The sequence below is a fragment of the Lathamus discolor genome, chromosome 2 (genome assembly GCF_037157495.1).
Source record: "Lathamus discolor isolate bLatDis1 chromosome 2, bLatDis1.hap1, whole genome shotgun sequence".
In the NCBI taxonomy this organism is placed as follows: Eukaryota; Metazoa; Chordata; class Aves; order Psittaciformes; family Psittacidae; genus Lathamus; species Lathamus discolor.
In genome coordinates, this window is record NC_088885.1 from 35,261,398 (window position 1) to 35,289,036 (window position 27,639).

At 41.4% G+C, this 27,639-nt stretch overlaps 1 protein-coding gene across 2 annotated transcripts in view; it reads left to right on the forward strand.

The window, feature by feature from the left end:
- CDK6 (cyclin dependent kinase 6) overlaps positions 1-27,639 on the forward strand; it is a 139,892-nt gene that overhangs the window by 82,546 nt on the left and 29,707 nt on the right. For both annotated transcript variants that reach the window (XM_065666368.1, XM_065666369.1), the window contains exon 5: positions 13,284-13,393. In XM_065666368.1, coding sequence (XP_065522440.1) covers positions 13,284-13,393 — 110 coding nt within the window. The remainder of the gene's footprint in view (positions 1-13,283; positions 13,394-27,639) is intronic.

Sequence of the window (27,639 nt, forward strand, 5' to 3'; positions counted from 1 at the left end):
CACAGAGCAGCAAAAGGGATGTGACACAGGAGGAGATCTCCTGAATATTGTGTATTTTATTCTCAGCCAGGAGTGGGGCAAAGCCTCTTAAAGCAATAGATCTCCATTCCACCATTCCACACCAGGTGCTCCCTTGTGGTCCACTGCACCAATAGCAGGTCAGCCTGTCTTCAATTTTAAGTACCGCTTCTCTCCCAGGGAGACCTCAGGAGAAGGTATTGCTGCTACCAGCAAACAGCATTGCTACTTGTTGTCCAGAGAGAACTAAAACGTATCTCTGTAAATTGGTTGTTTCCTTCTCTCCTGGAGACTCAGAACACCCAGTGTTTTACAACCCCTGTGCCCATAAACTGATGTGATTGCCTGAAAGTGAGAACATTCGTTTTGTAACATTCAGAACAGCTAAACCCAGTTCTGGACTATTAAAATTACGTCTCAATGCCACAGCTCCAACAGCAGATGCAGAGCACATACATTAGTCCACAATCACTTAACCACTGCTGAAATTGAAGTCTGTCAAAGACATGCCTGGAAGTGGATTTGGACTCTCAGAGGAAGTGTTTCCTCTCTAAGGCCTCAGTGCACACAGTGTGCAAGGGGTTAACAAGGGAGCTACTTTGAAAACAGAGGCGGAAGGTCATTGGCGGCAACAGCAAAGACTCCTGCAGCCTGCCATGGAGAGCCTTTCACCCGTCATTTCCCACCCAGGGGATTGTAAACATTGGCGTGCAGCCATGGAGGCCTACAGAACTTCTCTTTACTTTCAGCATATACATTTATATGTTTTAATGGAAACTGAAGCACAGCAAGTTATTCCTGCATGTCCAGAAGGAGAGAGGGAGCTTCTGTTCAAGTTGAAGAGATGAGGGAAAGAGCCATTACTCATGCTGGAATTTGAAAACATAAGAGATATGCTTGTTTAGTGGTACTTCACATGTAACATAGCTGCTGTTCTCAGGCAAACTTTCTCAACTCACAGGAATGTGTAGAATGCTGTCACTTAATCAGAATCCAGAAGAGCTCTTTTATCTGCTATTTGTTAGTAACTAGCAATATTGTTCTTATCTCATTGTCCTTTAGCCTGATGCAGTGCCCTCAGACATGAGAACTTGTAACATGAAAGCACTCATTACCTTGAACATTCCTGTTTGTATTGTCTTCAGCTATTATCTCTTTAGCTTGAATAGGATGCTTTGTATCAATTTTGAGAGAGATGCATCATCTATAGAAGTCTGTTCTACCACGTTATTTTCACAAATAGAACATTTATATTTCTAATAAATCTATAACCACTTTGGAGTAGAGTCTTCAGTGATCTAGACTAATTCAGATCTTTTTCATCCAATTGATACAATATGTTATCTCTAACTAATTTCCCTTAGAATCTGGCTTCTTGAAAATAATGTAAATTAATCATACTTTAAAGTTAAATTGGGAAATAGAGCCTAGTCCTAGTATTGGACCAACTGATTTATCATTTCTGCTAAATCTTCAGATACTTAATAACAGTTTATAAAATCCTGTAGTGTTTATAAGTGGAGGAAATTTTCTTTTGGGTTCTTTACAGATCTTGGGCTTCGCTTTGTACTGTGAATCCTAAGTTTTGGCTGGTGAGTAGTGTATCAAGTAACAAGGGAGGAGATGCTGCTTCTTTCTCCACAGAATAAAACAAAGTGCTTTCTTCTTCTAGAGTTTTTATTAATCCTATCCATTAAAGTCAGAGAGATGGAATACAATCTGCCTAGATCCAAAGTAGAATCCAGCCTGGTTAATGTAATTAATGCCTGCTTTTATTTTTATCCAGTGATGGTCTAATGTAAAATGCATACACATTCCAGAGAGCAGTATCCAGAAACTCGACTCCTTGCCCCTTCCAGCTGATTGTTCTTAAGCACTCGGCTACTTTCAGACACAGTCTTGCCCCATGACTCATATACTCCTGGCAGAATAGTGATTTGGCTTCAGCAGAGGCAGGGAAAGATCTATCACCCAAAAAATCCCTGGCCTGGTGGTCAAAGTGTTTGCTTTGTAGATGTAGAAGGTGCCAATTAAGTCGCCTTCAGGGTGAGTTTCCACTTTGAGATTAACATAATAACATTTGTACACGATGTTCATGAGGATGAAATACACATTGCTTCCACCATCACTCTAGTTGCATGCTTTACCAGCTAGGACTCCATATTGACTTTTGTTGAGAATATCCTGGTACCTAAGAAATCTGTCTGCCTAAATATGCATTACACACAGTAGTGCTTCAGATGAAATGAGGCTGCTTGTTTCTACAGCACAGACCTTTCTAATGTGTGTGACGAGCTACACTTCAGACCCACAGACACTTTAAGAATAAAAAGAGGCATTTGATGAGTAAAGATGCCTACAAAGCTCATAGCCTTGGGAAGTCAGCAGGTAGTGCCTGGCATTTTATTGGTCTTAAGTTCACAGAGATACTTAAATATGAGATTCAGACAGCCTGAAGAATTCCCTTAGGCTTTTTGTCCTTTCTGTCCTTGGTTGTGCTGTGAAATTACATGTCTGCAGCAGGTCCTTGTCCTGATGGTATTTACTTTAAAACTTATTTCAAATGATCTGTGGTATGTTTAAGTATGTATAAACACATACACCTATCTACATATTGCATCTGCATTCAGAAAATTCGGATTTTTTTATTTATTTGTTTTTGGTGGAAATAAGTATTTCCAAACCTGTTTTCTCATTTGTTTTAGAAAGAAAGATGTTTCTTGAGGGTTTGGTTTCCCAAATGTAATTTCAAGGAGCCCTGGAAAAGTGTTTCATCTCTGTAGTATCATTTACATTTTTACTTTCCTTAGTTCAAAGCCATACATTTATTTAAAAGCATAGTAAAGTCTATTGCATTCAATTTCAAATGTAGAATGTATTTGCAGTGTTTAAAGTTGCCCAAGTTCTTTGCACCTTAGGAATAAATGTCAGCCATCATGGTGACAGTAGGATTGAAGTGTGCACTTTGTGAACCAGTGAGGGCAGGTACATCCCAAGAGGAGCTTCTACTGCAGAGAAGCTGCCTTTTTTGCAACCCTGGGTTCTCTTTGGGTTTTCCTGTAATACAGGAGGTTTAACTGTAAGCTATTGCTTCACATGAGCATCACTGACAGATGTTACTCCACCAGCCTTTTTATATACCGTGCTGTATGCAATACCAGGCTATCAGTGAAATTGGTAATTTGCCTTCAGGCCTCTGCTCAGACCTCACTGGCATCTGTATCACTAGGATCACAAGTTTGCACTTCCAACAGGGGATTACAGTCCCAGTCTGCTACGGGGAAGGAGAGCTGTGTGGCTGCATGATAACTACATCAGGTGCTACAGGAGCTCCCACCATACCATGCTGTGCTGTGGGGGAAAGGTAACAGCTCTTATTGCTGCTGGTAGAGTGCTCCTCCTAGGAGTTGATGGGACATAGAAGTGAAGAGAGCCCAAAGTTACAACAAGAATTTTTAACAACTGTAGCTAAAATGTAGTAGAGATATGAAATTTCTCATAAGTATCATAGAATCATAGAATTGTTTAGGTTGGAAAAGACTGTTAAGATTATCGAGTCCAACCATATCGGCTTTATAAGTTATCCAGACAAATATCTTAATTTTAGATGTGCCAGAAACTACTTTTGTCCATGTCAGACTTTCAGGGTAAAAGACATCTGGATAAATATTTTCAGATTAATTGGGACTGAGCTTATTTTACGTTCATTGTGCCTTCTGGTAAGCCCTTACTCAGCAGCTAACCCACTCGTGCACACATATCCTGTGTTCACCCTGCTGTATGCAGACAAGTACACTTCTCTTACTTATATGCCCCGATTGCTGTTTTTATCCTTACTTTCTTGTTCAGCTCTGGTCATTAACTCAAATCCTGGCATTAGTTTGTAAGTTTCATTCTCAACTGATTGAAAACAGTCTCTTGTAGTAGGCTTTTGCACCAAGTTTCTCCATTTTTTAGAGTCTAAGCTGAAAAACTTTGTTTTATTCATAGTAGTCTGTATCAGTTCAGGATGCTAACCGAAGTCTGTGTTAAACTCTGACCCATTGGTTACATTTGCCTCAAAATGGTATAGACTGTTTCTTTTTGAGAGTGACTCATTTGTTCAGGTTAGTTTTGATGGTCATGTTTCATTGAAAACTTTTTAATTCAATCTTCTTTCTCATCTGGAAGCAGCTGTAGACTCCGCGTTAAAGACTCTCACCTGGAGAACCAGCAGGATTTAACCCATTGTTTGAGGCAGTATTTTCTTTCTGCATCATCTCCTTTTGTTAAACATGGTTTGAAGCAGAAATGGGCCCAAGTTCCATGGGAGAGAGGTCTGTGGTGGCCTTCATGGTTTTGCTTTAGTTACTTTTTTTTCTGTTCAGAACTGAAGTCTGACACAGAACCCAAGGAAGTGGGAAGACTTTTTCTGTTAACCAGACTCTGGTTTTCTAGTAGCACTGGAAAGCTGGTCTTCATTATAAAGCCAAACTGTAAGTGGTAAGGCTCAGATTCTCTAGTCTGATGAACTTGGGAAGAGACCAGGCAATCACAAGGGCAGCTTCAGGGCATCTTAACATGCAGCCGACCATGATTTGGTCCTTGGCACAAGTTAGAGCTACATGTTCTCCTTTTCTCAGAGGCTGGGCGTAAGTGCTGTGGGAGACTGTAAAAGAACTGGATGCCACCCAGTGGGAATATTAGGGTGCTAGGTGTGTTGGTTTTGTGGCTACCTAAAGACACAGAGTAGAACAAAGCAACTGGAACAAGGCCCAAGATTTGGTACTCAAGAATATGAGTGTTCCCCCAGCTAACTAATAGCAACAGATGACTGAGCAAGTGGAAATGTGTCGAGATCCAGAACAAGACTTGTATTAGAAGGCACAGTCACAGGCTGCCACCTTTTTAATGTTTTGTTTCTTCTGGTATTGCAGACAGAATTCTTTCTTACAGTAGATGTGTGACTTGATCAGTGTAAGAAGTCAGTGGTGTTTATTTCTTAATGCCATTGTGGTTTTTTCAGCTCTGAGATAGATTATTAGAAATTGCTGTTTCTGTCTACAAATTTTGATTATTGAGTCTTGAAGTGTGACTGAAGAATAGCTACTTTCTTAAAAGCCTGTCCCTCTCAGTGTTGTCAAGTATCTCTATATGTAAATACACTGCTATATCAGCACAAGCCTCATTGCATGCAGGGCTAACCACTTCTTTAAAGAACTGAGGTGTCCCATATTCCATAGAAGACTGCTCTGCTCAGAGATAAGGGCGTCCTGGTTTTGATTTTATACATGACAAACCCTGGCAAGTCTTTCTTTCTGTTTCGAGGGCTCTCGATCAGGTACAGCAGTGTTGCTGATAATATTTTTGCTTTTTACTTTTTGTATAAAGATAAAACACTTTTCAAGTGAATTCTCTTAGAAATGTTCTCTGTGTGGTGTCAGCAGAGAATTCTATGAAACATCCTGCTTAATGGAAAAATATTTCCTTGTATTAGTTGTGAGGTGAGTTCTGAATTACCACTAATGTTTGGAAATATTACCTCAAGAGCCAGTTTTCCTTTCTAGTAGCTGTTGCACACAACTGCTTAGTGCACAGGGACTTTTGAGGTAAAAACCACTGGATGTAGTTAAAAGTATCTTCCGCTAGTGTTTTATGTGCACACATGATGTGCAAACACACATGCACTCCTACTGACAACGGATGTACCTAGAAATATTCTTCAGCAGCACCATCACACTGGGTTATGTGGTTCTTCCTGGAAATAAAAAAAGCAAAATTCTGGTTACCTTGGTGTGTATCAGAGAAATGAATGGCTTCTTTATTTGTCAAGTTATCTTGCAGTAGATGCTAAATCTTTCTTTCTTCAAAGCACAGATGTCTTACCATCAAAAAGAGAAGATCACATTCTAAAATAACGTGATAGTGGGTGGTACATGTGATCAGAATTTGCATCTTCTATAAATAGCTATTTTTTTCTTGACAATTTAATGAAGTAATAACAACAATTCTTCTGTTTTTTACAAAGCAGTTAATAAAGCTTGTACCTAAGAGTCAAATGTGAATAAAGAGATAAAATTGCTATTACCATGTTCACTTCGTGAGACACACAGAACTTGAAAGAGATAAAATTGCTATTACAATGTTCACTTCATGAGACACACAGAACTTGAAAGGATGTATTTTTCATGTATATTAAACCTTTTATCAGAAAATAAAGTGCTTTCTAAAAGCCAGTGTACACTTCTACTTTAAAAGGGAAACTATTTTAATGTTTCTATAAACAGACAAAATATAGTCATGTTTCTCTAAGAAAGAAATGTTCTTTTCAGCCATACCTATCTCTGCAGTTGAACTGAAAACAGTTACAGTAGTGAAGAACCAGTACTCAAAAAAGTGATTAGACAAATATAATTATTTGAGCTGAAATTATCCCTGAAAACTAAAGTACATTTTATAATCTAGTGATTATTACCTTCTCCATCACAGTAAGAAACAGTAATAGGTAGGTATTAAGAGATAAAGAGAGTCCCAGACTTGCTTTATAAATGCATAATGTTCAGTAAGTGATTTAAGGATAGTGATGGGAAAATACAGTAAAACAGTCGCCATCACATGAAGCAGACACACTCCTCTTTCAAACTAGGATTGAGGAATGTGTTGAATTCATTGTACGAAGGCTAAAAAGCCTACACTACCATCACCTGTCTTGGCCTTATTACACCTTTTGGACAGGTGGGTTTTCAAAGAGCTCTTTCCCCATGCTGGAGGTTGCTGGGTGATGTGCTGCAGGGTGCAGTGAGGCATCATCCCTCCATTCCTTCATCATATCTTCTCTCCCTGCTCCCCCCTCTAGCACACCTTAGACTACCCATTCTCTTGTCTCCTGGAACACACACATCGGAAAAGTTTCCCTATATGGCACAGGTGTGCTCTGCTCCCACTGGTCTTTGCAGTGTCCTTGGAGGACTTGGTGGCAAATTCTTCCTAAGCAATTTTTGATGTTACATTGACTTCATTTTAAGTAATGTTACACTGTCAGATCAGAGCCATTTTTAAGCAGGTTCATTGAAGAAATTACAAATTTTCTTTTCAGACTCTGTGGAGATTCAGTGCTCTGTTTCCAGCAAGCAAGAGGGAGGTGTATTAGGGAGAGAGAATCTCTCCACAGTGAAGAATAAAGCCAGGTTTCAATCAATATACAAGGCTGCAAGCCCAGATTTTTAGCCATCTGTAATTCTGTCCTTCCCAGCTAGCCTACGACGAATGTCAGGCTTAGTTATACATCTAAGGAGAAATTTTCTACAAAGCTTGGAGAGGCTTCTGCAACTCATTTTAGAGTCTGAGACCTGAAGCAGAAGCGGTGCAGTAGCAGTTCCATAATGAAGTTGGAAAGATTCCACTTTGAATCCTCCTGAACAATTTGAAGTAAAGTTGGGAGACCATGAAGCAACACTAAAGAGCCATATTCTAGATACTACAACATATATAAGGTATATTGCCTCATTTTTACTCAAAAAGAAAGGACAAAAATAAATGAAAAGGAGTCATGCCACAAAGATAATGTGAAAACCCTGTTAGTGAGAACTGAAAAAAAAATAACTTGAGTTTAAAAACCATATTAGGGAACTTAAAAAAAAATAAATTCCAAATAATCTTTCATGAGGTTGAAATGCTTTAATGCTTTAAGCAATGAAATGAGCCAGTGTCTAATGGCAAATATAATTAACAAAATCGGCAGCAAAAGAAGTACAGTAGAAACCACAATCACAAAAGCAAAATATTTGGAAGGATATTATTTGGATTCAAGGATGCTTTGTATGAATTTAAGCATCCTGCTAATTGCCTTTGTGGCATGATTTCTATGAAAGCTAGTATTTTAAAAGATTTATAGGCCTCTTCAAAGCCCCCTCAGAATTAATTAGAGTAGAATTAATCTCCTCCAGCTTTAGATCTCTAAAAGGAAGATGTCTACATGTGGGCCAGTTAGTTAAATTCTCCTCATAGATAGCAAGCAGTTGCAGCATTTGTTCATCTGACCTGTACAACATGCTTAAGATAAGACTAGCTGCTGGGTGAGATGAGGAGTGGGCCATGCCTCCCACACCCCATTGCCCTCCTGGAGCCCCTTCTGAATCAGCAGGGGTGAGGGAAGCATAGCAAAACGCTTTCTCTCTGGAGTGAAAGGAAGACCCAGGGCCACAGTGTGACTCACTGGCTGAAGAGTGCCTGACTAAAGAGTGCCAGGAAGTGTTCATGGGTACTGGAGCTCAATTGTCTATACTGCTAAATGATTAGAATAGTTCCTGGCGTGGTTTTAAGTCATGCCAACCAGCCTTTCCCCAGACAGTTCCTAGGCACAGTTAGGCATGGTCCAGACATCATTCCCAATAAGCAGTTTGCATGCGGTCACCTTTTTTGAGGGGCTGAGAATTTAATAATATGGACATAGGCCACTCTGTGCCTGTTGGTCTCAGTGCCAAAGGAACATTTCCTGTCCCATTTAATTTCCTAGCACAGACATAGCCGCTGTGTTACAGTCTGATCCCTGCTTTGTTCCTGTAGCTGTGCAACTGAGCACTGGTCTGTACTTAAAGTCTGTGGCAAACCAAAATGTAGTCTTTTGTGCCTATGTTACTCAACCCCATCCCTAAACCTCTGTTTGTCTTTTTTGAACTGTATGCTATTCAGACAGCAACTATATTTGGAAAGGGCTGTGTACTGTGAGATCCATTTAACTTAAGCAGTTTTCCAAAAGCTAAAATCTGCTCTGCTGACACAATGCCCAGGTCTTATGTTCACTTTGCTAGTGAGCAGATACTTACCACCAATTTGACTTTTCATCAGGAACAGGTACCATGAACTGCAGGATTGAAACTCCTGGGGCTAGCTGATCCCGGATAGCAAAATCTGTCATGTATGATAAGGGAGAAAGCTGTAATTCAAAATAAAGTTCTTTTTCTTCTCTGACTCTAAATGCAGCTGTCCCCTTGCTTCTCACTGAGCACATTTCCTTCTTTAGGGGGTCAGACACAGTCTCAGTAGACTTTTGCAGATGTCCTTTTCCTTTCTAATACCTCTCAGATGTACATTTAATTTCTTTGCATCCTGAAGTGCTGCCTTTATTGACATTTAAATCATTAGAACCAGTGATCTGCAGCTACTGATACCGTTTTTATCTCACATCATCCCATCTTATCTGGGTAGTGAAAACACAAATACGCACTGGAAAAGGAGCATAGTTACTCCTTTAAGTATGCAGTCCTTCCAGTGTATGAATTATTCTCAGTCTCTTTTGTATGTTGCTCAGACAATGAAATACAAATGTCGTAGGGTATCCTCAGGACAGGCAGAGTGGGCTGAGAAGCTAAAGGAGGAAAAGGAGCTAATCTGACCCAGGAGCTTTCTGAGGCAGTTGGAAAAAGAGGGGACAGTGTGAAATTCATGGAGTTTGAGGGTGTGAAGGAAGCAGACAGGGAATGTGAGGGAAGGCAGAGCACACAGGACATGGTGGGGCAGCAGGCTGAGTCCACTTGAGTGTCTACACATGAGCAACAGGGGGAGTTAGTCATGTTGGGTGACACTGTCAGGGGGTACGCTGGCGTGTGGTATGAAGGCAGAGGCAGGGGAGAGGAGCCAGGAGGCAGGGGACAGCTGGGGGGAACCTGGCTGTTGTAAGAGAGGAGCAAAATAGACCAGGCAGGGTGAGGAGAAGCAAGGAGGAGGCAAAGGAGGGAAGCTTATTTGATGGGAGGACTAAGATGCGGCATGGTCACTAAAACCTACAACCTCTCAAGTATTCAAGAGTCTTGCACTGAATTTAGGATCTCTGTCAACATGTGTGCATGAACTCCTTTTCCTACAGAGATCACCATGTGCCACATCACATGTTTCTCAGACTTTCAGGAGAGACAGAATTTAATGAAATGTGCCAGTGAAGGTGGTTGGGTTTTTTCATCCAAAAAATGGGACTTTATCAAGCAGCTCTTTATCAAGTGCTGTATCTCTCAGGGAGAGCCTGTTTCACTGGTGGTGTGGCTTACCTAAGCAAAGCATTTTTTCATTCTAAGTCAGAACTGTGTTAAAGAGGAAATGATGATCTAGTTGTTCAGTCTCACCATATCCTGTGTTCAGAATAATTTTCATTTCTACTTATCTGTAAATGTTAATAGAATATCCACAAATATTTTCTTGGTTTCTATGGTAAGAGAGAGTGTGAAACTCTGTGTCAAAACCACTGCATCATCTGCATCATCCTGTGCTTTTCAGGAGAAGACCCTGACCACTAGAGGGGTCATCCATAGCATTACTTGTATGCAAACTGACATTCAGTACATTTTGATCCTTTTCAGGTTCACATTTTGAAACACAGACTTACTTATTACAAACCACAAAGGTTACTTGGTCAGTTTTATAATTACACAGTTATGACGGACTATAACAAAACAGCTCAGCTCAACACAGATTACTTCCTCTTTGACTATAAAGCAATTAGGCATTTGCTGGAATTTTAGCTGGGAGACTTTGGAAATATATACATATTTTTTTGAAAATGTTTAAGTTTCCAAATTACTCAGAAGTAAAATCTCCAGGTCCCTGTATATGCGTGCATGGAGTGTTACAGGGTACAAAAGCCCGGGGAGCTATGCCAGTACGTGGTCACGTGGGAGAAGCAGCTAACGTGTTGCATGCTTCTGCAGCCTTCTGAACACAGCACTGTGCCCCCTGAGCCAGCACCTGGGGACTGGCCACAAGCTGCAACAGTCTTCTCTGGAAACAAGCAACTTCCCTGGAAAACAGACTGCAGTTTGGAGCATACATTGTCAGAAGTATTCAGACTGTGCAGACACAACCATGCATCCCCTAATCCTTTGCCTGTGAGAGCGCAGAGCCTTAATGTGGTAGGGCTGAGGGGATTGGGGAAAGTAAAGCACCCTTTCACTCTGTGTGAGAAGAGCCATGTGGATCTCAAACCAGGAATCATGAGGTTTGGCGGTATTCCCACAGATCAGAGATCACAGAGCTCTTACTTCTGACGCCGCACCCAGCCACTGACAAACAATAATGAGTTGAAATTGTTATATCTAATTTCTCAAAGCAATGCTTCTTGAGTAAGCTTTTCCACAAATATACTGGGAGACTAAAAGTGCAGTTCAGTTTCAGAGCTATATCTGCATCAGGAAAAATACGTATGTGTTTTAGGAGGAAATCCATGTGACTCAGGTAGGGCAGCTCCAGTAAAATCCCTAAACTACTGTACCTTTGTCTTCTTTCCCTGGAGTGCATCTCTGAAGAAACTTTCCTGGTTTTTATCAGGAGAAGTATTTTGGAAAAAGCACCAGTGGTATGTATGGTACCAAATCAGGAACAAGACAAATGGAGTTAAATAATGCCCAGCTTCCACGCAGGAGTCTGTTTCTGTGGACAGGTACCTGGAAGTCTAGTTTGCCAGTGCAGTACTTTGCACTGTGTTATTGAACTGTTTCAAAGACAAATTTTATGAATAGAGATCAAAGTGTTTAAGAGGACTGTTAGCAAATATGACCACTTGTGCAAATATCCGTGAACCTCCCTTCAATAGCCATTCAGGAGTTCCAAAGGCTGTCAGGGCATGTAATGATTGTAATAAATGTTTTATTTGCTTTTGTTTCAGCTGGCTTTGACCAGCAAATTCGGCTGATTACTTCCATTGTTATTTTTGCTTAGAAGACAATTATTTTGTTATCATTAAAAAAAACCCACTCTTCTTACGCATTTCTTTGTACTGGTCTTGAAATTCAGAACTCACTATCCTACTTAACATACTTTTTAAAGTTATTCTTGTCTTTGCACTTACTCCTTTTCAGTGTTTTTGCTTTTTTCATGCTCCTTCTGAATGCTGCATCTCCAACATTTGTGACTATAGGAGAAACAGCAATAATTGCTGAGACCTTCCGTGCTCCCAGATTAATAGTCAGAGGTTTAAATTATAGCACACAGTAAGAAAATACTGATATTTAGCTGATGATCATGTGTTGTTATGGCTGTATTGTAACTGTTTTCAGGAGCAGGATACTCCCATGGCTCTGAGATTATATTCCATCAACATAATAGATCAGGCAGGACTCTGAAGAAGGTCCTTGTGTTCTTCTGTAAATACACTGAAGATACAGTCAGCTTTGTCTGTATTTGGTCTACGTGTGGGAAACAAAAGAGTAAATATAAACTGTCCCATCTCTGTTGTGGGTCCAATATGCAGGACACATCAAAGTACATTGATTAAGCAGTACCAGTAAAATTCCCACTGGATGCCTACAGCATGTTGCAACATGACCACCAGGACAAGAACAGCCTAAAAGCAGACGCTTTACGTGGCTTATGTCCCTGGGAAAAGAATGTGTCATTCGGAAATAAATTCTGAGAGAAGTTACTGTTGGTCTAACCAGTAGCACATGGGCAGAGACTCTCACACAGTTAGAAAGCTCAGGAATCTGCCAGTGATCCCTATGCTCTGTTGCTCAGTTGAAAACTGAGTTTGAGGTACCTCTAGTGTGTAAGGAAGCCGCAGTGGACAACACTGAATACCTTTCATAAGGAACATCTTTGAGGATTGACTTAATCTATATCAAATTGATTTAAAAAAAATGAAGTTGTTTCTTCAGCAAGAACTTTTGAGACGGGTCAGACATGTTCACCCAGCTTGGCCCCAGACATGTTCACCCAGCTTGGCCCATACACTTGAGCTAACCTGCTTCCTTTAACAAAAAATAGCACATAGACTATGAAGGGCATAGGACAGACAAGTTTCTGATTTGTCCTGTGGGTAAACCCATGTCATTCCTTAGCTTATTTGTTTCCAGTTTGGCTCTGGTGACTACATCTAAGGGATCCACAAAAGTTTAAGAACTTATTAAGTAGACTAACATTTGCTCTATGGAGAATCCAGATCTCCACTGGAAAGTGTTTGGAGGCCTGTAAGTTGCAAAAGTGTCAGTGTTTCTCATAGTGTGCTGTGATATAGTGATATCACACCAACACTGTACTCTGTTACTGTATTTTTGATGTACCCTGAACTGGACTGTTCTTGACATGAAGTGGTCTCATTTCCCAACTCATCATCACTGCAGCTCTCTATACTAAGGTTTTCCTTACAGGGCCCTTTTCTATTCACTGGCCAAGCCAGTTTGCCCTAATTTGTGAAATTTATGATTTGGATTAAACTAAATGGGAGCTGTATACACAGCACTCATGAAGTTGTACTTATGTAACTAAGCATACTCTCTTTTATGTTCATTTTTGTTTTACAGGTTGTTACTTTGTGGTATAGAGCTCCTGAAGTTTTGCTTCAGTCCAGCTATGCAACACCAGTCGATCTTTGGAGTGTTGGCTGCATATTTGCAGAAATGTTCCGTCGAAAGTAAGAAAGACAGTTTTATTTTCTTCATGGTTTCATTTGAAATTTTTAAAAATATGCAGCAATGTCTGGTACAGTACTGGATCACATTTATACCGGAAAGGCCTGATAGGATGTTTTATTTGCAGTGCAACATTTAAATGCCCATTGCTAATTCATACTTGTTGCTATCTTGGGATCTTTCTTTTCTGATACAAGTTTTGGTAAAGCCTATGTCAGCATTGCTGTATTCTTGTTACATGTAAGTCCAAATGCAATTAAAAGTGTGCTAGAGAGGCTGCTGATCAAGTAAAGCAGGGTTCTAGAAAGGATTTACCCTGAGGAAAGCAGGGCATGATGGTCAGCAGTCTTCTTACTCTGGAGTTTGTGCACTGGAGCATCAGGTGTTTGCTTATAGTCTCCTCTTTGCATATTTGAGATCTCAAAAGTCACTGTAAAGTGGATTTCTAGAAGTAGGAAACAAAGGTAGGATTTTTTAAAGAATAACCTGTTTAGCCTGAGTGTAGGGTAACAGAAATGTTAAATGTAGTAAAAAAAAATAAAAAATCCGGCAAATAAAAGACTTGTTGGGGGAGCTGATTCAATTAAATTGGCTATCAGAACTATCATGCTGCAGAATGTTACTGCTGGATGCAGAGTTGTGAATATGAGAGGGACACTTGTGTACTAATCTTTCCCCATGGGAGGACACTAATCTGGAGGTTGTACCATGTAGGGTTTGGAGAGGAACAAACGCTCAGGAACCTTAACAAGATGAATCTGTCTCAGTATTAACCCAGTCACATGCATTTTGGTTGAGCTTACTGCAAAAAGTGTGTGTGGTCATCACCTGGGTGATCTCCATCTAGAAACTCTATAGCATTTTGTACACCCACTGTAAAATCAAAAAATACACATAAAGAAAATGTGAAAGAAAATGATGCATTGGGTAGCCTAAGAACCAAAATCAGTATAATTTACAAGGAGAAGCCATACTGCAAGGGCCTTGCGAAACTATTTAACTTATACAGTGTTACATTCAAAATACTAATTGAAGTCTTGAAAAATAACTTTAGGGTTCTGCTACTTATTAATGTTAGTATATGGAAAAATCATTTTTCTTGGGCTTCTTGCCTGGTCAAATGGCCTGGGTAGAATTATTACACTCCACCCTCTCTGCTTCTGACTCAGAAATGAGGTCAGAAAGTGTGAGAAAAAGAATGTGGATTTAGGAGAATCAATTAAACCCTCCATTGCAAACTTTTAAAGATTTAGTCTTATCCCATGTACTGCCAGATTCATAATAGCATTAAGCCATTGATATTTTTTCTAATTTGAGTAGCAGAGTCAACAGCTTAATACATTTTCAATAAGAGTAGTACAGGACAAACAACTGAACTCAGAACTTTATTAGATATTTTTTCTCATGTAATTTGCAGTATTCTGACAGATACGAAATACTGCCATATACACACGCCACCAATTTCATTTAGCTTTTCCTTTTATGATGTATAAGCCTCACTGACTCTCCAAGTCCAACATAGTAAATTAAATTAGGGACAGTTCAATTTTCTACCTGATTACAAATGCAAATATTACATTAATACATTTTTTTATGGAAATGAGATCAGGCTTATGGCAGGGTTTGATAAAACCAGGATGTGTATTATTCTTGCCAAATGCAGGGTCAGTCTGACATTCTTAGTCCTAAATTTGGAGTCTGTCAAAAACCGTAGAGGTCAGGAATCTGCCAAGCCTGTATGTACTATGTTATTTCATTGGAAACAATATGACTTTCACATACAAGCATGATTTGGAAGGCTACTCTCAAGTCACATTGCCATAAAGCCACAATGAACAGCACCAAGTGCTATCTCCATGGACAGTTGTATGGGGTTAATGTTGCAATACTCTCTATATGATATATGTTGTCTTTTGATTCTCCTGATGGATTGCAAAAGAAAACCCATGTTACTGTGACCTTGGTAGCAGTAAACTGTAAAATTTTGCAAACTCCATGGATTATTTCCAAAAGATTGAATAAATGCAAGAGCTATTTCTGCTGGAAAATGGTAGTGCCCTTGGGTAATCACTGATCTGTATTTCCACTGGTGTTGATAGGATAAGATTATGAGAATGCGGCTAAAGCTTAGAAGTAGATGTTGGTTTGACATTAAGACAACCTTTTCTTTTTAGTGTGGTACTGGGTACTTGTTGCCTTCTTTCTCTACTCTTTTTTGCTTTCTCTTTGAAAGGTTTTAAAGCTCTGTAATTTTTAAGAAATGTACTGAGGCTCTTCTGAGTTTTTTTACAGTTTTTTACAGTTGATAGTTTGAGTTTGCTAGAATATAATTTTGTAGGAAAATACAGCCAAGTTGCTATAGGTTTGGACAAGCATAGGAGAGATGTCAGTTCTGTATGAATGTTCCAGTCCTGTGTTACGAATTGCTATGTCTCCAAGTGGAAGGCACCTCATTTAATTTAAATCACCCTGAATCTAAAGCCATCTAAGACAAATGCAAACAAAATGTTTGTCGAAGAAATACATCTAAAATACACAAAAGTGTATAAAGGAATTCATAGGCACAAAAAATAAAGTAAATACATCTCTCTCTAGATACACCTAGAGTAAATTTTAACATTTCTTTCATCTTGGCTGATGGAGCTAAACAAATGACAGTTCTCCGCTGAGGACTCTGGTCCTCCTGCAATCTGATGTTTGTAAAAGTCATAGCTATATTTAAAATGTACACACTTTAAATATGGTAGAGATTTGTAGGCTTCTGCTTATGTGAAGGCACAAAGGTTGTATCTTGAAACCCCTCACACAGATTCCTAAGGATCTTACTCTACTTACAGTTCAACAATAAATCACTCAGTAGTCAGGTGTATGTTATGTATGAAAAACTGTTCTGGTTTGTGCATCATCTGTTCATGTGTACTGCTGATGAGATCACCCACAAATAAAGCATTACTTGAAAATCTCCTGTCTAATTAAGTAGGTTGCAGTGACTTTTAGATACATATGGACAGACTATCCTTACCTAACAAAAGCCTAAATGTATTTGTCACAGTGACTGTTTTCTTTGTGATTCAAAAGCTATGGTACAGTAAGAATAACAACCAGTAAGGAAAATTATGAGGTATGCTGTGGCTTGCTGCCGTATCACAAAATCTTTCAGAGGTGCAGCAGACAGGACTGACAGGGCCCAGTAGCATGGGGGCGGCCTTTGGCACAAGAAGAAGATTAGCATTATGTTTTCTTAACGTTTAGGTAAAATAAGGATTACTTATAAAAAGGTTTCACTCTGAGGCTGAGCATTTTCCTGGCCAGTAGGAAAGGGCTTTGTACCTCCTACTTAGTGAACAACTCATGAAAGAGAAAGGCAGACATGGGAGTAGCATCCACTTCTGTCTGGACACATAAAACTTCCAGCTGGCTCAAGGACTGCAGGCGGCTCCAAAGCAGGAAGCCATGACCAGTATTTTTGGGAAGAAGGAGCTGTCTCTCTTCTTGCTTGGATTAGGTAATACTTAATCAATTTGAATGAGTGTGAGAGGGAAAGAAAACTGGGATCTGAATCTGGGTGAAAGAATTTTGGGATCACCAGTCCTGGGCTCAGGCAGTAATGTAGGCAGTCATGAGAAAAATTGTCAAAATCTTTTGATGGTTAGCTCTTAGTGCATCTGTACATGCCCAGTCTTCAAAATCACAATCCTGTAAGTTTTCGATCCTGCACGCACGAGGGTGTTAGTGTGTGTGTATGTAGGACTCATCAGTTGGATATCTATATAGTAATACCAGCTAGACAAGTTTAACTGTAATACTGCACAAACAACTGAGTTTGTCTTCCTTTGTAGTAAATATAGAGCTAAAAATCATCAGAAGAGATCACCAGTTTTTGTAGCCGATGCTATATTCACAGCCCATTCAAGCTGAAGAAGTCATGCATTTGAGAGTGGCCAGTGTTGTGGCTGAATGCACTATCTTCACGAACCTTACAGGTACCAATTCAAACCCAGAAACTGGGAGACAGTCCTCTCCCAAAAACCTTTTCCACCTCCCCAAACCGAAAATAAAACAGTATTATCTCAGAGCCCCAAGCTTCATCCAGCTGAGAGAAATTAATTCGAGGCACATGGGCGTCTTACTGAGGCCATCCATGCACCAGCTTCATGGTGTTTTAATCAGCCTGCTGTCCCAGAATTTCATAAGCCACATGACTGGCACAAATAGAACGAGGTTATTATTCATTTTTAAATATTAAATAATTTTTTAGCAGTTGTCTCATTTTTCAGCTTTCTCTGCCATCTCCTAATATATGTGAGACAGTTATTGCCGTACCAGCCATGCTTGAAAATTGTAGCAGCAATTAAGAGATGTGTGGCTGTACTAAAACACCTATGATGGGACGAGTTCCCTGGTGGGCACAAACAACAGGCGTAAGGAAACCAGCTATAGGCGTGTATTTATACCATCTTTCAATGGTATAGATTTGTCCAATTAGAGTTCCACCATTGTGTGTAGAAAAGCCAGGATTCCAGGACTTTGTTGCTCTAGGTTAAGTACACAGATGTGATAAAATCAAAGCTTAGAGCCTCATCTGGTGATCAGGCTGTGATGTGAACTCTGGATTTGGGACCTTAATCGTAAAACTTTTAACAGGTTTAGAAAACCTAGCAATATACACATACACTTTCTTAGACACATATTCTTACAGTATAAAGTAATTGTAAAGAATTGTTCACACAAAAATAAGTGTAACTTTATTCCCGTCTCCAAATAAGCCAAAGGTTTTTACAAGTGTTTAAAATGCAGCCACCAGACACGTTGCATGCACTTTTTCTGTGTCAACTCCAGAACCAGATGGTAGGATGGATCTGATCTGTGGACAGAGATGTGGCACCCACCTGCCCCTGGATTCTTCCTCTATTTGTGAGTGAAGGAAGAGCAGTCAGGTCTGCAGCTTACATTTCAGTTAATGTTTTGTGGGATAAATATGGTCAAGTGGTTGCAGAAGAAAATAGCCAAGTGTAACAGAGGAACACCTGTTTTTAAGCTGTCTCCAAAACCTGAAGCTGGATAGGAAACTTTGAACTTCTGTACCTGAGTGAAAAGAATAACTGTTTTTAGCTGGATCATGTGGTAAAGTCTTGGCTCCCCTGAAATCACTGTTGAAATTAACCCTGACTCCAAAGGGAATTGTAACCTCTCTAGAAACAATTCAGTCCAGCAGAGTGGTGCAAGGAGTGGCAGAGCTAATCTCTGTTAATGTGCACAGTGCAGCACTTAGTTGGAATGATCTCCATGGAGAGAGCATTTCTTAGTGTTGTCCCAACTCCCATTCTTTGCACTTTTATTAGTGATCCTGTTGTACAAGTATTTGATTGTCTTATCTGTGAAATAACCCTCAGCAGGTAACTCCCTAAGACCATAAGATTGTGATTCCACATAAGGTTGAACAACTCTTCAGGTCTTTGTGAGACTCTGTAGCACAAGCAAAAGAGTGTTCAAGCTACTTTTACAATAACTTAAGACATTCTGCTAGTACGATTGTTGTTGCCCATCTGCTAAAATATCACACACACACACACAAAAGGTATCTTCAAAGGAAATTAGGCCATGGGTAGGTGAGCTACCGTATGCATGTCCTTATCCAGAGAAGGAGGTGCGTACTCCCATTTCTTAGCAGTAGGCAATAAAGGGATAGCTCGTAACAGAGTCTGCAGGTTCTCTGATGCTTTGAATGGGACAGGCAGCTTTTGTGTTAGAATTGATCTGCAGTCCAGTCCATCTGTGAATCTGTTCTAACTAGCATCAGTTTTATCATGTGGTCTGAATTAGCAGTTCCTATAGGTGCTAACCTCTTACAGATGTAGTCTGTTAAGGTTGCACTTTGGAAAAATTAGGTATACATCTGGCGATGTATGTTCAACAGCAGAATCGCATATTCTCAGCTGCCTAAGCATGTTCTTCATCTGGAGAATGAATTAGAGGACAGTGGGCTCTGGGGAAGGTGATTCCCAGAAATTCTGCAATTGCAGAGAGCTGCTTGGAAATTTGAAGTACTGTGTCCTCTACTCCAGACATACCCTGGGTTAGTCATTCCTTGTGATGAGTTGCTTTACTGTGGAATGGTCTTGAGAAACAGGCAAAGAATCTGTAACTTTACAAATGCATACCTGACAGAAGGATTTATAGGTACTAAGTGACCTTCAATTCAAATTAAATGACAGCATGTCATCTCTTAAAATTGTTTTCCATTAATATTGTTCAATTATTCAAAGCATTGGGGGAGCAGAAACATTTGTTTAAAGCCTGTAATTGATATTAAAGTATCATATGATTCTATGATATATTGGAACTTTAACAGCAAAATGCTACGCAACTTAATATGAAGCTTGTTTTTCTAGGTGCAGTACGTAACTCTTGCCATAGATCAAGTTCATCAATTCAGGCTACAATATGACTGAAGGTACTTCAGTTTGGACAGTACCAGAAGAGAGAGACCACATCTCCATATAACACACCATAAACAAAACTGTCTCAAATCAGTGGATAAACTTAGCATGACTTATGTCAGGTGGGAAATAATGGAGAAATCAGCAGGATTTCTGTAGGGAAGGATTATATTCCTTGTCTTTTTTGAATTACCTTTATTAAGAATTGTTTTGCACATGGTTGTGAACTACCACCCAACAAGGTTTTTAACTTACTGCTGTGTGTATGGATATTGCAGGTGACATCCTGGTTATATTGAACAAAAGAGAAGGCAACTTTGACTGACAGTAGTGAAGACTTTCATTTTGCTTTACCTTTCTGCACATACAAGAATAGTGCTGTGAACAGAGTCTAAAAGGAGACTCTAAAGATAGTGAAGAGTCTAAAATATCTCGGAGTCTAAAATGCTCGGAACAATGTAGATATATTCCAGCTGCTCCAGCCAACGAGCTGGCTTCAATTGGAGCTCGTCTCAGATGCCTCTATACAAACGCCCATAGCATGGGGAACAAACAAGAGGAATTAGAGATGTGTACACATCTACAGGGGTATGATATAATAGGCATCACAGAAACATGGTGGGATGGCTCCTATGACTGGAGTGTTGGAATGGAAGGTTACAGGCTCTTTAGAAAAGACAGGCCTGGCAGGCGGGGAGGGCGAGTTGCCCTTTATGTTAGGGATAGGCTGGAGAGTATGGAACTCTGTCTGGGGGCAGGTGAGCAGTTTACAGAGAGTTTGTGGGTCAGGGTTAAAGGGAAAACAGCCGTGGGAGACATTACTGTGGGGATCTGTTACAGGCCGCCTGATCAAGGAGAACCTGTGGATGAAGCACTCTACAGACAGATAGGAAAAGCCTCACGCTCGCAGGCCCTTGTTCTCATGGGGGATTTCAACCACCCTGACATCTGTTGGAACGATGGCACTGCACGGCACAAGCAATCCAGGAGGTTCCTCGATTGTGTGGAAGACAACTTCCTTCTGCAAGTAATAGAGGAGCTGACAAGGAGAGGTGCCGTGCTTGACCTTGTGCTCCCCAACAGGGAAGGGCTTGTTGAGAATGTGGTACTCCAGGGCAGCCTTGGATGCAGCAACCACGAGATGGTCGAATTTGAGATCCCCAGGACAGTGAGAAGAGCGTGTAGCAAGCTCACTGCCCTGGACTTCAAAAGAGCAGACTTTGGCCTCTTCAGGAGCCTGCTTAGTAAGGTTCCATGGGATATGGCCCTGGAGGGCAGGGGGGCCAAGACTCTTGGTTAATATTCAAGGATCACCTGCTGCAAGCTCAGGAGTGCTGCATCCCAACTAGAAGGAAGTGCAGCAGGAGGGCCAGGAGACCTCCTTGGATGGATAAGGAGCTGCTGAGGAAAATTGATAGGAAAAAAGAGGCTTATAAAAAATGGAAGCAAGGACAGGCGGCCTGGGTAGAGTACAGGGATGTTGTCCGGGAAGCTAGGGACCAGGTTAGGAAGGCTAAGGCCCAGTTACAATTAAACCTAGCCAGGGATGTTAAGGATAACAGGAAGGGATTCTACAGGTATGTAGCAAACAAAAAACAGACAAGGGACAAAATAGGCCCCCTGAGGAAGCTATCGGGAGAACTGGCTACACAGGATTTGGAGAAGGCTGAGGTTCTGAATGACTTCTTTGCCTCGGTCTTCACTGGCAAAGGCTCTGACTGCACCACCCAGTTCTTAGAAGGTAGATGCAGGGACTGTGAGAATGAAGACCTTGGGCCCACTGTAGGAGAGGATCTGGTTCGAGACCATCTTAAAAATCTGAACGCGCACAAGTCCGTGGGACCTGATGGAATCCATCCGCGGGTCCTAAAGGAGCTGGTGAGTGAAGTTGCTAAGCCACTGGCCATCATGTTTGAAAAATCATGGCAGTCAGGTGAAGTTCCCAATGACTGGAAAAAGGGAAATATAACCCCCATTTTCAAGAAGGGGAAAATGGAAGACCCGGGGAATTACAGACCAGTCAGTCTCATCTCTGTGCCTGGTAAAATCTTGGAGCACATTCTCCTGGATGGCACATGAAAAACAACAAGGTGCTTGGTGACAGCCAGCATGGCTTCACTAAGGGGAAATCCTGCCTGACCAATTTGGTGGCCTTCTACGATGGGGCTACAGAATTGATGGATAAGGGTAAAGCAGTTGATGTCATCAACCTGGACTTGTGCAAAGCATTTGACACTGTCCCACACGACATCCTTGTCTCTAAATTGGAGAGATATCAGTTTGATGGATGGACCACTCAGTGGATAAAGAACTGGCTGGATGGCCGCACACAAAGAGTTGTGGTCAATGGCTCGATGTCCGGCTGGAGACCGGTAACGAGTGGTGTCCCTCAGGGATTGGTGTTGGGACCGGTCTTGTTTAACATCTTCGTCGCTGACATGGAGAGTGGGATTGAGTGCGCCCTCAGCAAGTTTGCCGATGACACCAAGCTGTGTAGTCCGGTTGATATGCTGGAGGGAAGGGATGCCATCCAGAGGGACCTCAACATGCTTGTGAGGTGGGCTGATGCCAACCTTATGAAGTTCAACCACAACAAGTGCAAGGTCCTACACCTGGGTTGGAGCAATCCCAGGCACAGCTACAGACTGGGTAAAGAAGAGATTCAGAGCAGCCCTGCAGAGAAGGACTTGGGGGTGCTGGTCAATGAGAAAATGAACATGAGCCGGCTTCAGTGTGCGCTCGCAGCCCAGAAAGCCAACCGTATCCTGGGCTGCATCAAAAGGAGCGTGACCAGCAGGTCGAAGGAGGTGATCCTGCCCCTCTGCTCTGCTCTTGTGAGACTTCTCCTGGAGTATTGTGTGCAGTTCTGGTGTCCTCAACATAAAAAGGACATGGAACTGCTGGAACAAGTCCAGAGGAGGGCCACGAGGATGATCAGGGGACTGGAGCACCTCCCATATGAAGACAGGCTGAGGAAGTTGGGGCTGTTCAGTCTGGAGAAGAGAAGGCTGCGTGGGGACATAATAGCAGCCTTCCAGTACCTGATGGGGGCCTATAGGGATGCTGGGGAGGGACTCTTTGTCAGGGACTGTAGTGACAGGACAAGGGGTAACGGGTTAAAACTTAAACAGGGGAAGTTTGGATTGGATATAAGGAGGAAGTTCTTTCCTGTTAGGGTGGTGAGGCACTGGAATCGATTGCCCAGGGAGGTTGTGAGTGCTCCATCCCTGGCAGTGTTCACGGCCAGGTTGAATGAAGCCTTGGGTGGGATGGTTTAGTGTGAGGTGTCCCTGCCCATGGCAGGGGGGTTGGAACTAGATGATCTTGAGGTCCTTTCCAACCCTAACTATTCTATGATTCAATGATTCTATATGAATACCGCCACGTAAGAAATTGTGAAGCATACCCGTATGACATGGCTTTGTCTCATTTTAGATGCATTTTAATTCTTTGTCAGTTATTTTCCTGTGCTTCAGCTTATCTCATCATTTAGTCCCCATTGGCTTAGGTGGGCACGGTAGTTATGAAGCATTAGATATTTTGCTTTGCCTACTAGAGCCTATATTTTTCCATATCGTAAGGTTTCTCTCTTTTTTTCAGCTCTAAGCTTAACCCTCCCTTTTTGTGCTCTGTTTTCTTATTTCCAACACATTTCAAAAATACCTTTCAAAAGCAGAGAGAGAAGAGAGCTGTAATGTATTTCAAATCTTCTTTATGTTGGAAAGAAGAGAGAAGTAGAGGGAGTAGAAGAGGAACATGTGAAATCAAAAAAGGATGTAGAACTGGGTATTGGGAGGGAGGGTATAATAAAACCAAGACAGTAGAGACATCTAGGCAAAAAACCAGCTATGTAAATACATCCATGAATGTTGCTTATTAGTTGGGTTTTCTGTATAAACTGGCAAGCATCTTAAATGTGGTTAAAGAGAGAACTGTTCTCTTTATCATGCAGAAATTTTAAATACAGATTTTGCGATCATATTATCTGGTGTTTTCCAGTGACCCTTATGCCAACATATCTAGTGGACCAAGAGCTTGAAAGTGTAATCATTCACTTATCTACTTGCTCACAGTTAGATTTGGTAGCAGGAAAATTAAAACAACTTTCTCTCCCCCTTTCCCCCCTCCCCTTTCTGTTTTGTCTTTGTTTTAATAAGCAAAGGTGGATGTTGCAGCTTAGAATTGTATAACCTGCATAGCTGGATTTGTAGCCTTTGAACTGAAGTACTGTACAGTTCTGGCGTGAGTTTGTTTTTGCCATTTTTGGAAATTATCTTGTTTTGTTACAAGAATGATTTAAGTTGCAAGTGCCATAAAAGTTCACCACAGTCCAGACCAACTGTACTGGGAGAAGGTTCGTTCCTTGGAAAGATCTTGTCAGCTTTCAAGATTCTGTGCTTTGCACTTTTCCGCCTTTATTCTTCTGCCATTCATGTGCATATGAGTGTGTGGGAGGCTGATGGTTTTTCCAAACCAGACCTAATAAAATAGGATTTTTAGTTCCTCCCCAGATAAGTGTCCAGCCTATTACAAAGATTTTCTTCAAGCATTTTCTGAGTTGAGTGGACCCAGGCCACAATTTAGCTTAGTGACCTTAGTGATCTGATGGAACAACAATGACATTTTGCTTCAAACTTAACTAACAAAGGAAGGCAGGAGACTGCACTTGTTCATGTTATTTTACTTTTGGGTAGGCAGGATTGTTTTCTGTTTAATCTGACCTCCAAGGCAGAATTCCCGTTGGCTTTGGGCAGTGGACAAGCACACATTAATGGAGAGAAGGTGGAACAGTCAGAATAATACCACTAATTATGAAGTATGAAATAGATGTGAGTTTCCAAGACAGCATTACCCCATTAAAATACCTTGTTGGTTTTTAGCTCACATTTTTCCTCAAGCCTTTTCTAACTCGTATCTTTCTAAGTGTCTACAGTCTGGCTGATTGATAGCCGTTAGTCAAATCCACTAACTGTATCGGTCTGTGGTTGGAGATGACTGGTAAGTGAGTGCCAGGCCATTCACTTGTGGTTTTCCTTCTAGTTTCCAGCTGTGCCAGACTTTCAGTCAGAGGAATAGATCGGTTGGTAAAGGAAACCGTTGATAAACCATAGAAACCAAGAACTGTCACTACCCATGACAAAAAAACAGAAGGGAACCTTGAGGCATGGGTAAGGAGACCTGCAGAAACAGTGTTAGCTGACCAAGTTTAATTTGACTGTTAAAATTCAGGTGTGGGGTGACGTCAGGCAGGCATGTCATGTCAGGACCAGGACTGGGTGGCTCTGAGCTGGCAGCTCAAGCCCTGCAGGAACTGAGAGAGTCCCCTCCTGGAAAGCTTCCCATAGCTTCTTCATGTGCAGGTGACACTGCCCAAGTCTGGAATCCTCCTGAACACATCATCCGTACAAAAACATACATTCCTTAGAGGTGTGGTATTCCAGATTGACAATCTGAGTTAGCCTGGCCAGAGGTCAGAGGAAGAGACCTTGTGGCTAGGAGAAAGACCACAACATATCAGTCATAATGTAGATATTTCTAAGTCCTTGGTATTACATCACAGAGTTTGTAATGGATATTTGGAGATGCTGCTAGCCAGTCCATGTGAAGATGCACCACCTTTGTGTCTTCTGGATCATCTCAAAGACAGGTTCATTCCTGGGATAATCCAGAGCAGCCTGAGGGCTGCTTTGATAACCCCAGCTGCAGATGGCTTTTAGCAGTCACATAACCAGCCAGAGAACAGGAGAGAAGCAAAGCAACCCTTGCCCCTTCCTTTCCAACCTGGAGAGGGATAGCCAGCTGTACACTGCCCAAAGACTTTCTTTTTGAAAGGGTCTCCTGGCTCTTTCACGCAGCTTTCCTCTTCAGGAACTTGGCTGAGAGAGGCTTTGCTTTTCGCCTAAAGTTTGGCCAGGGGAAGCTCTGTGTACTTTTGCTTGACTTGTAATAGAACTAAACATTGTTTTTATTTACTTTTCTCTTTCATAAGAAAATGGCTACAAAAAGGTATTTAAACTCCTGGGATCATTTCCTGGACACTGGTGCACTCCAGAGAGGGGGGAGAAAGACTAGATTTTAACTGTGGCTCATGTTGCTGAGCTCCCAAGTGTGGGTTTTTCTCAAGTTGAGTGTCTAGTCAGAAATTCTGATCTGGGCAGCTTTACTGATTTTTATGTATTTGATTGTCCAGGAAAAAAAAAAAAAAAAAACCCACAACACTGTAATAATTAGCTACCATTGGTCAGTCATAAAAATGGTGTGTAATAGTCTAGAAGTATAGAGAATCATGAAATCATAGAATGGTTTAAGTTGGAAAGGACATTAAGGTCATCTAGTTCCAATCCATCTGCCAGACAGGGATATCTATCAGGTTGCTCAAGGCCCTGTCCAAACCTGGCCTTGAACACTGCCAGGGATGGAGCATTCATCACTTCTTTGGGCAACTTGTGCCAGCACCTCAGCACCCTCGCAGTAAAGAACTTCTTCCTTATATTTAACCTGAACTTCCCCTGTTTAAGTTTGAACCCACTACCCCTTGTCCTGTCACTGCAGTCCCTGATGAAGAGTGCCTCTCCAGCATCTTTGTAGACCCCATTCAGATACTGGAAGGCTCCTATGAGGTCTCCACAAATCTGTCTCGCATTTGTGTTTTTTCTTCTCAACAGCTTCATACTACTGCTCCATATCTATATGCTCACCAAAGCTGTTAGATGTTCTTTACATTTAAAAACACATACAAATCTGCATGAGAGAAGTGGAAAGTGCGCTAAAGGTACAGGCAACAGTAGGAGTTTAAAAACAGCTAAAGACAGCAGAGAAAAACATCTTTCTGAAACATTGTACTACTTTGTACCAGGAAAATAATTGGCTGTGAGAGAAAAGCTCAAAATGTCAAAGAGAAAAGCAAGAGAAAATTTGATATTTAACTTTCTGGAAAACCATTTCTCCAAGGGAACCACAGTGCCCAGAGGCAGCTCCCCACTGCCTTTGTGGAAAAGCTTACCTACACCACAGGGTTCAGACCACTGCAGAGAACAGTGCCAGCTGGGCTGTGAGTCTGTGCTTTGGCTGTAGTTGCAGATGTCAAAGACCTAGAGTCCTAGTCAAGGGAGATGGCCACAGCATCTCCTGCGTTTATGTGCTGACTGCCACAGAGTAGTGTACATGGTACCCACGTGTGGCTGGAGTCATCTTTGCCATCAGTCCTCATGGTCCTGGTGTTGGCTAAAAAAATAGAGAATAGGCATGGCAGGATACAGCTTACACTAGTTCCTGTCCCTTCTTCCTCTGAAGCCACAGTTTGCCTTGTGATATGAATACACACGTTGTTGCCTTGCTTCTGATTTTTGTTTGCACAACGCCTGTGGCACTGTCATCACATATGCTTCCATGTTCTGCTTGACCTGCTGACACACTGGCCCTGTCCACATGAGTCCTTGTGAGACACAGCCACCACAGTACACTGACTCTGTGAGAGACAGAGCCAGGATCTGACAAGTGGAGAGCTCCTGATGTCAGCATGTGACATGCCTGGCTGCCCTCTTATGCTGGCGGCATGCTTCATTTTGCAGTCTTTGAGGAAACGACAGTCTGGCTATGCATGGTCAAACTGTATGACTTCTTCCAGAAACTCGTGTGTAATGTGCTCTGCTTTCCTTTTATAGATGCACTGAATGCATGCTGTCCAGAAGCAGCTCTGAGGCAGACTTTGATGCAGGATTTCTTCTTTTACTTAAATATTCTGTATATTCATAGCTTCTCTCCTAACATATCTAGGTTTGTCAGTAATAAGTGCTTTTGGAATATAG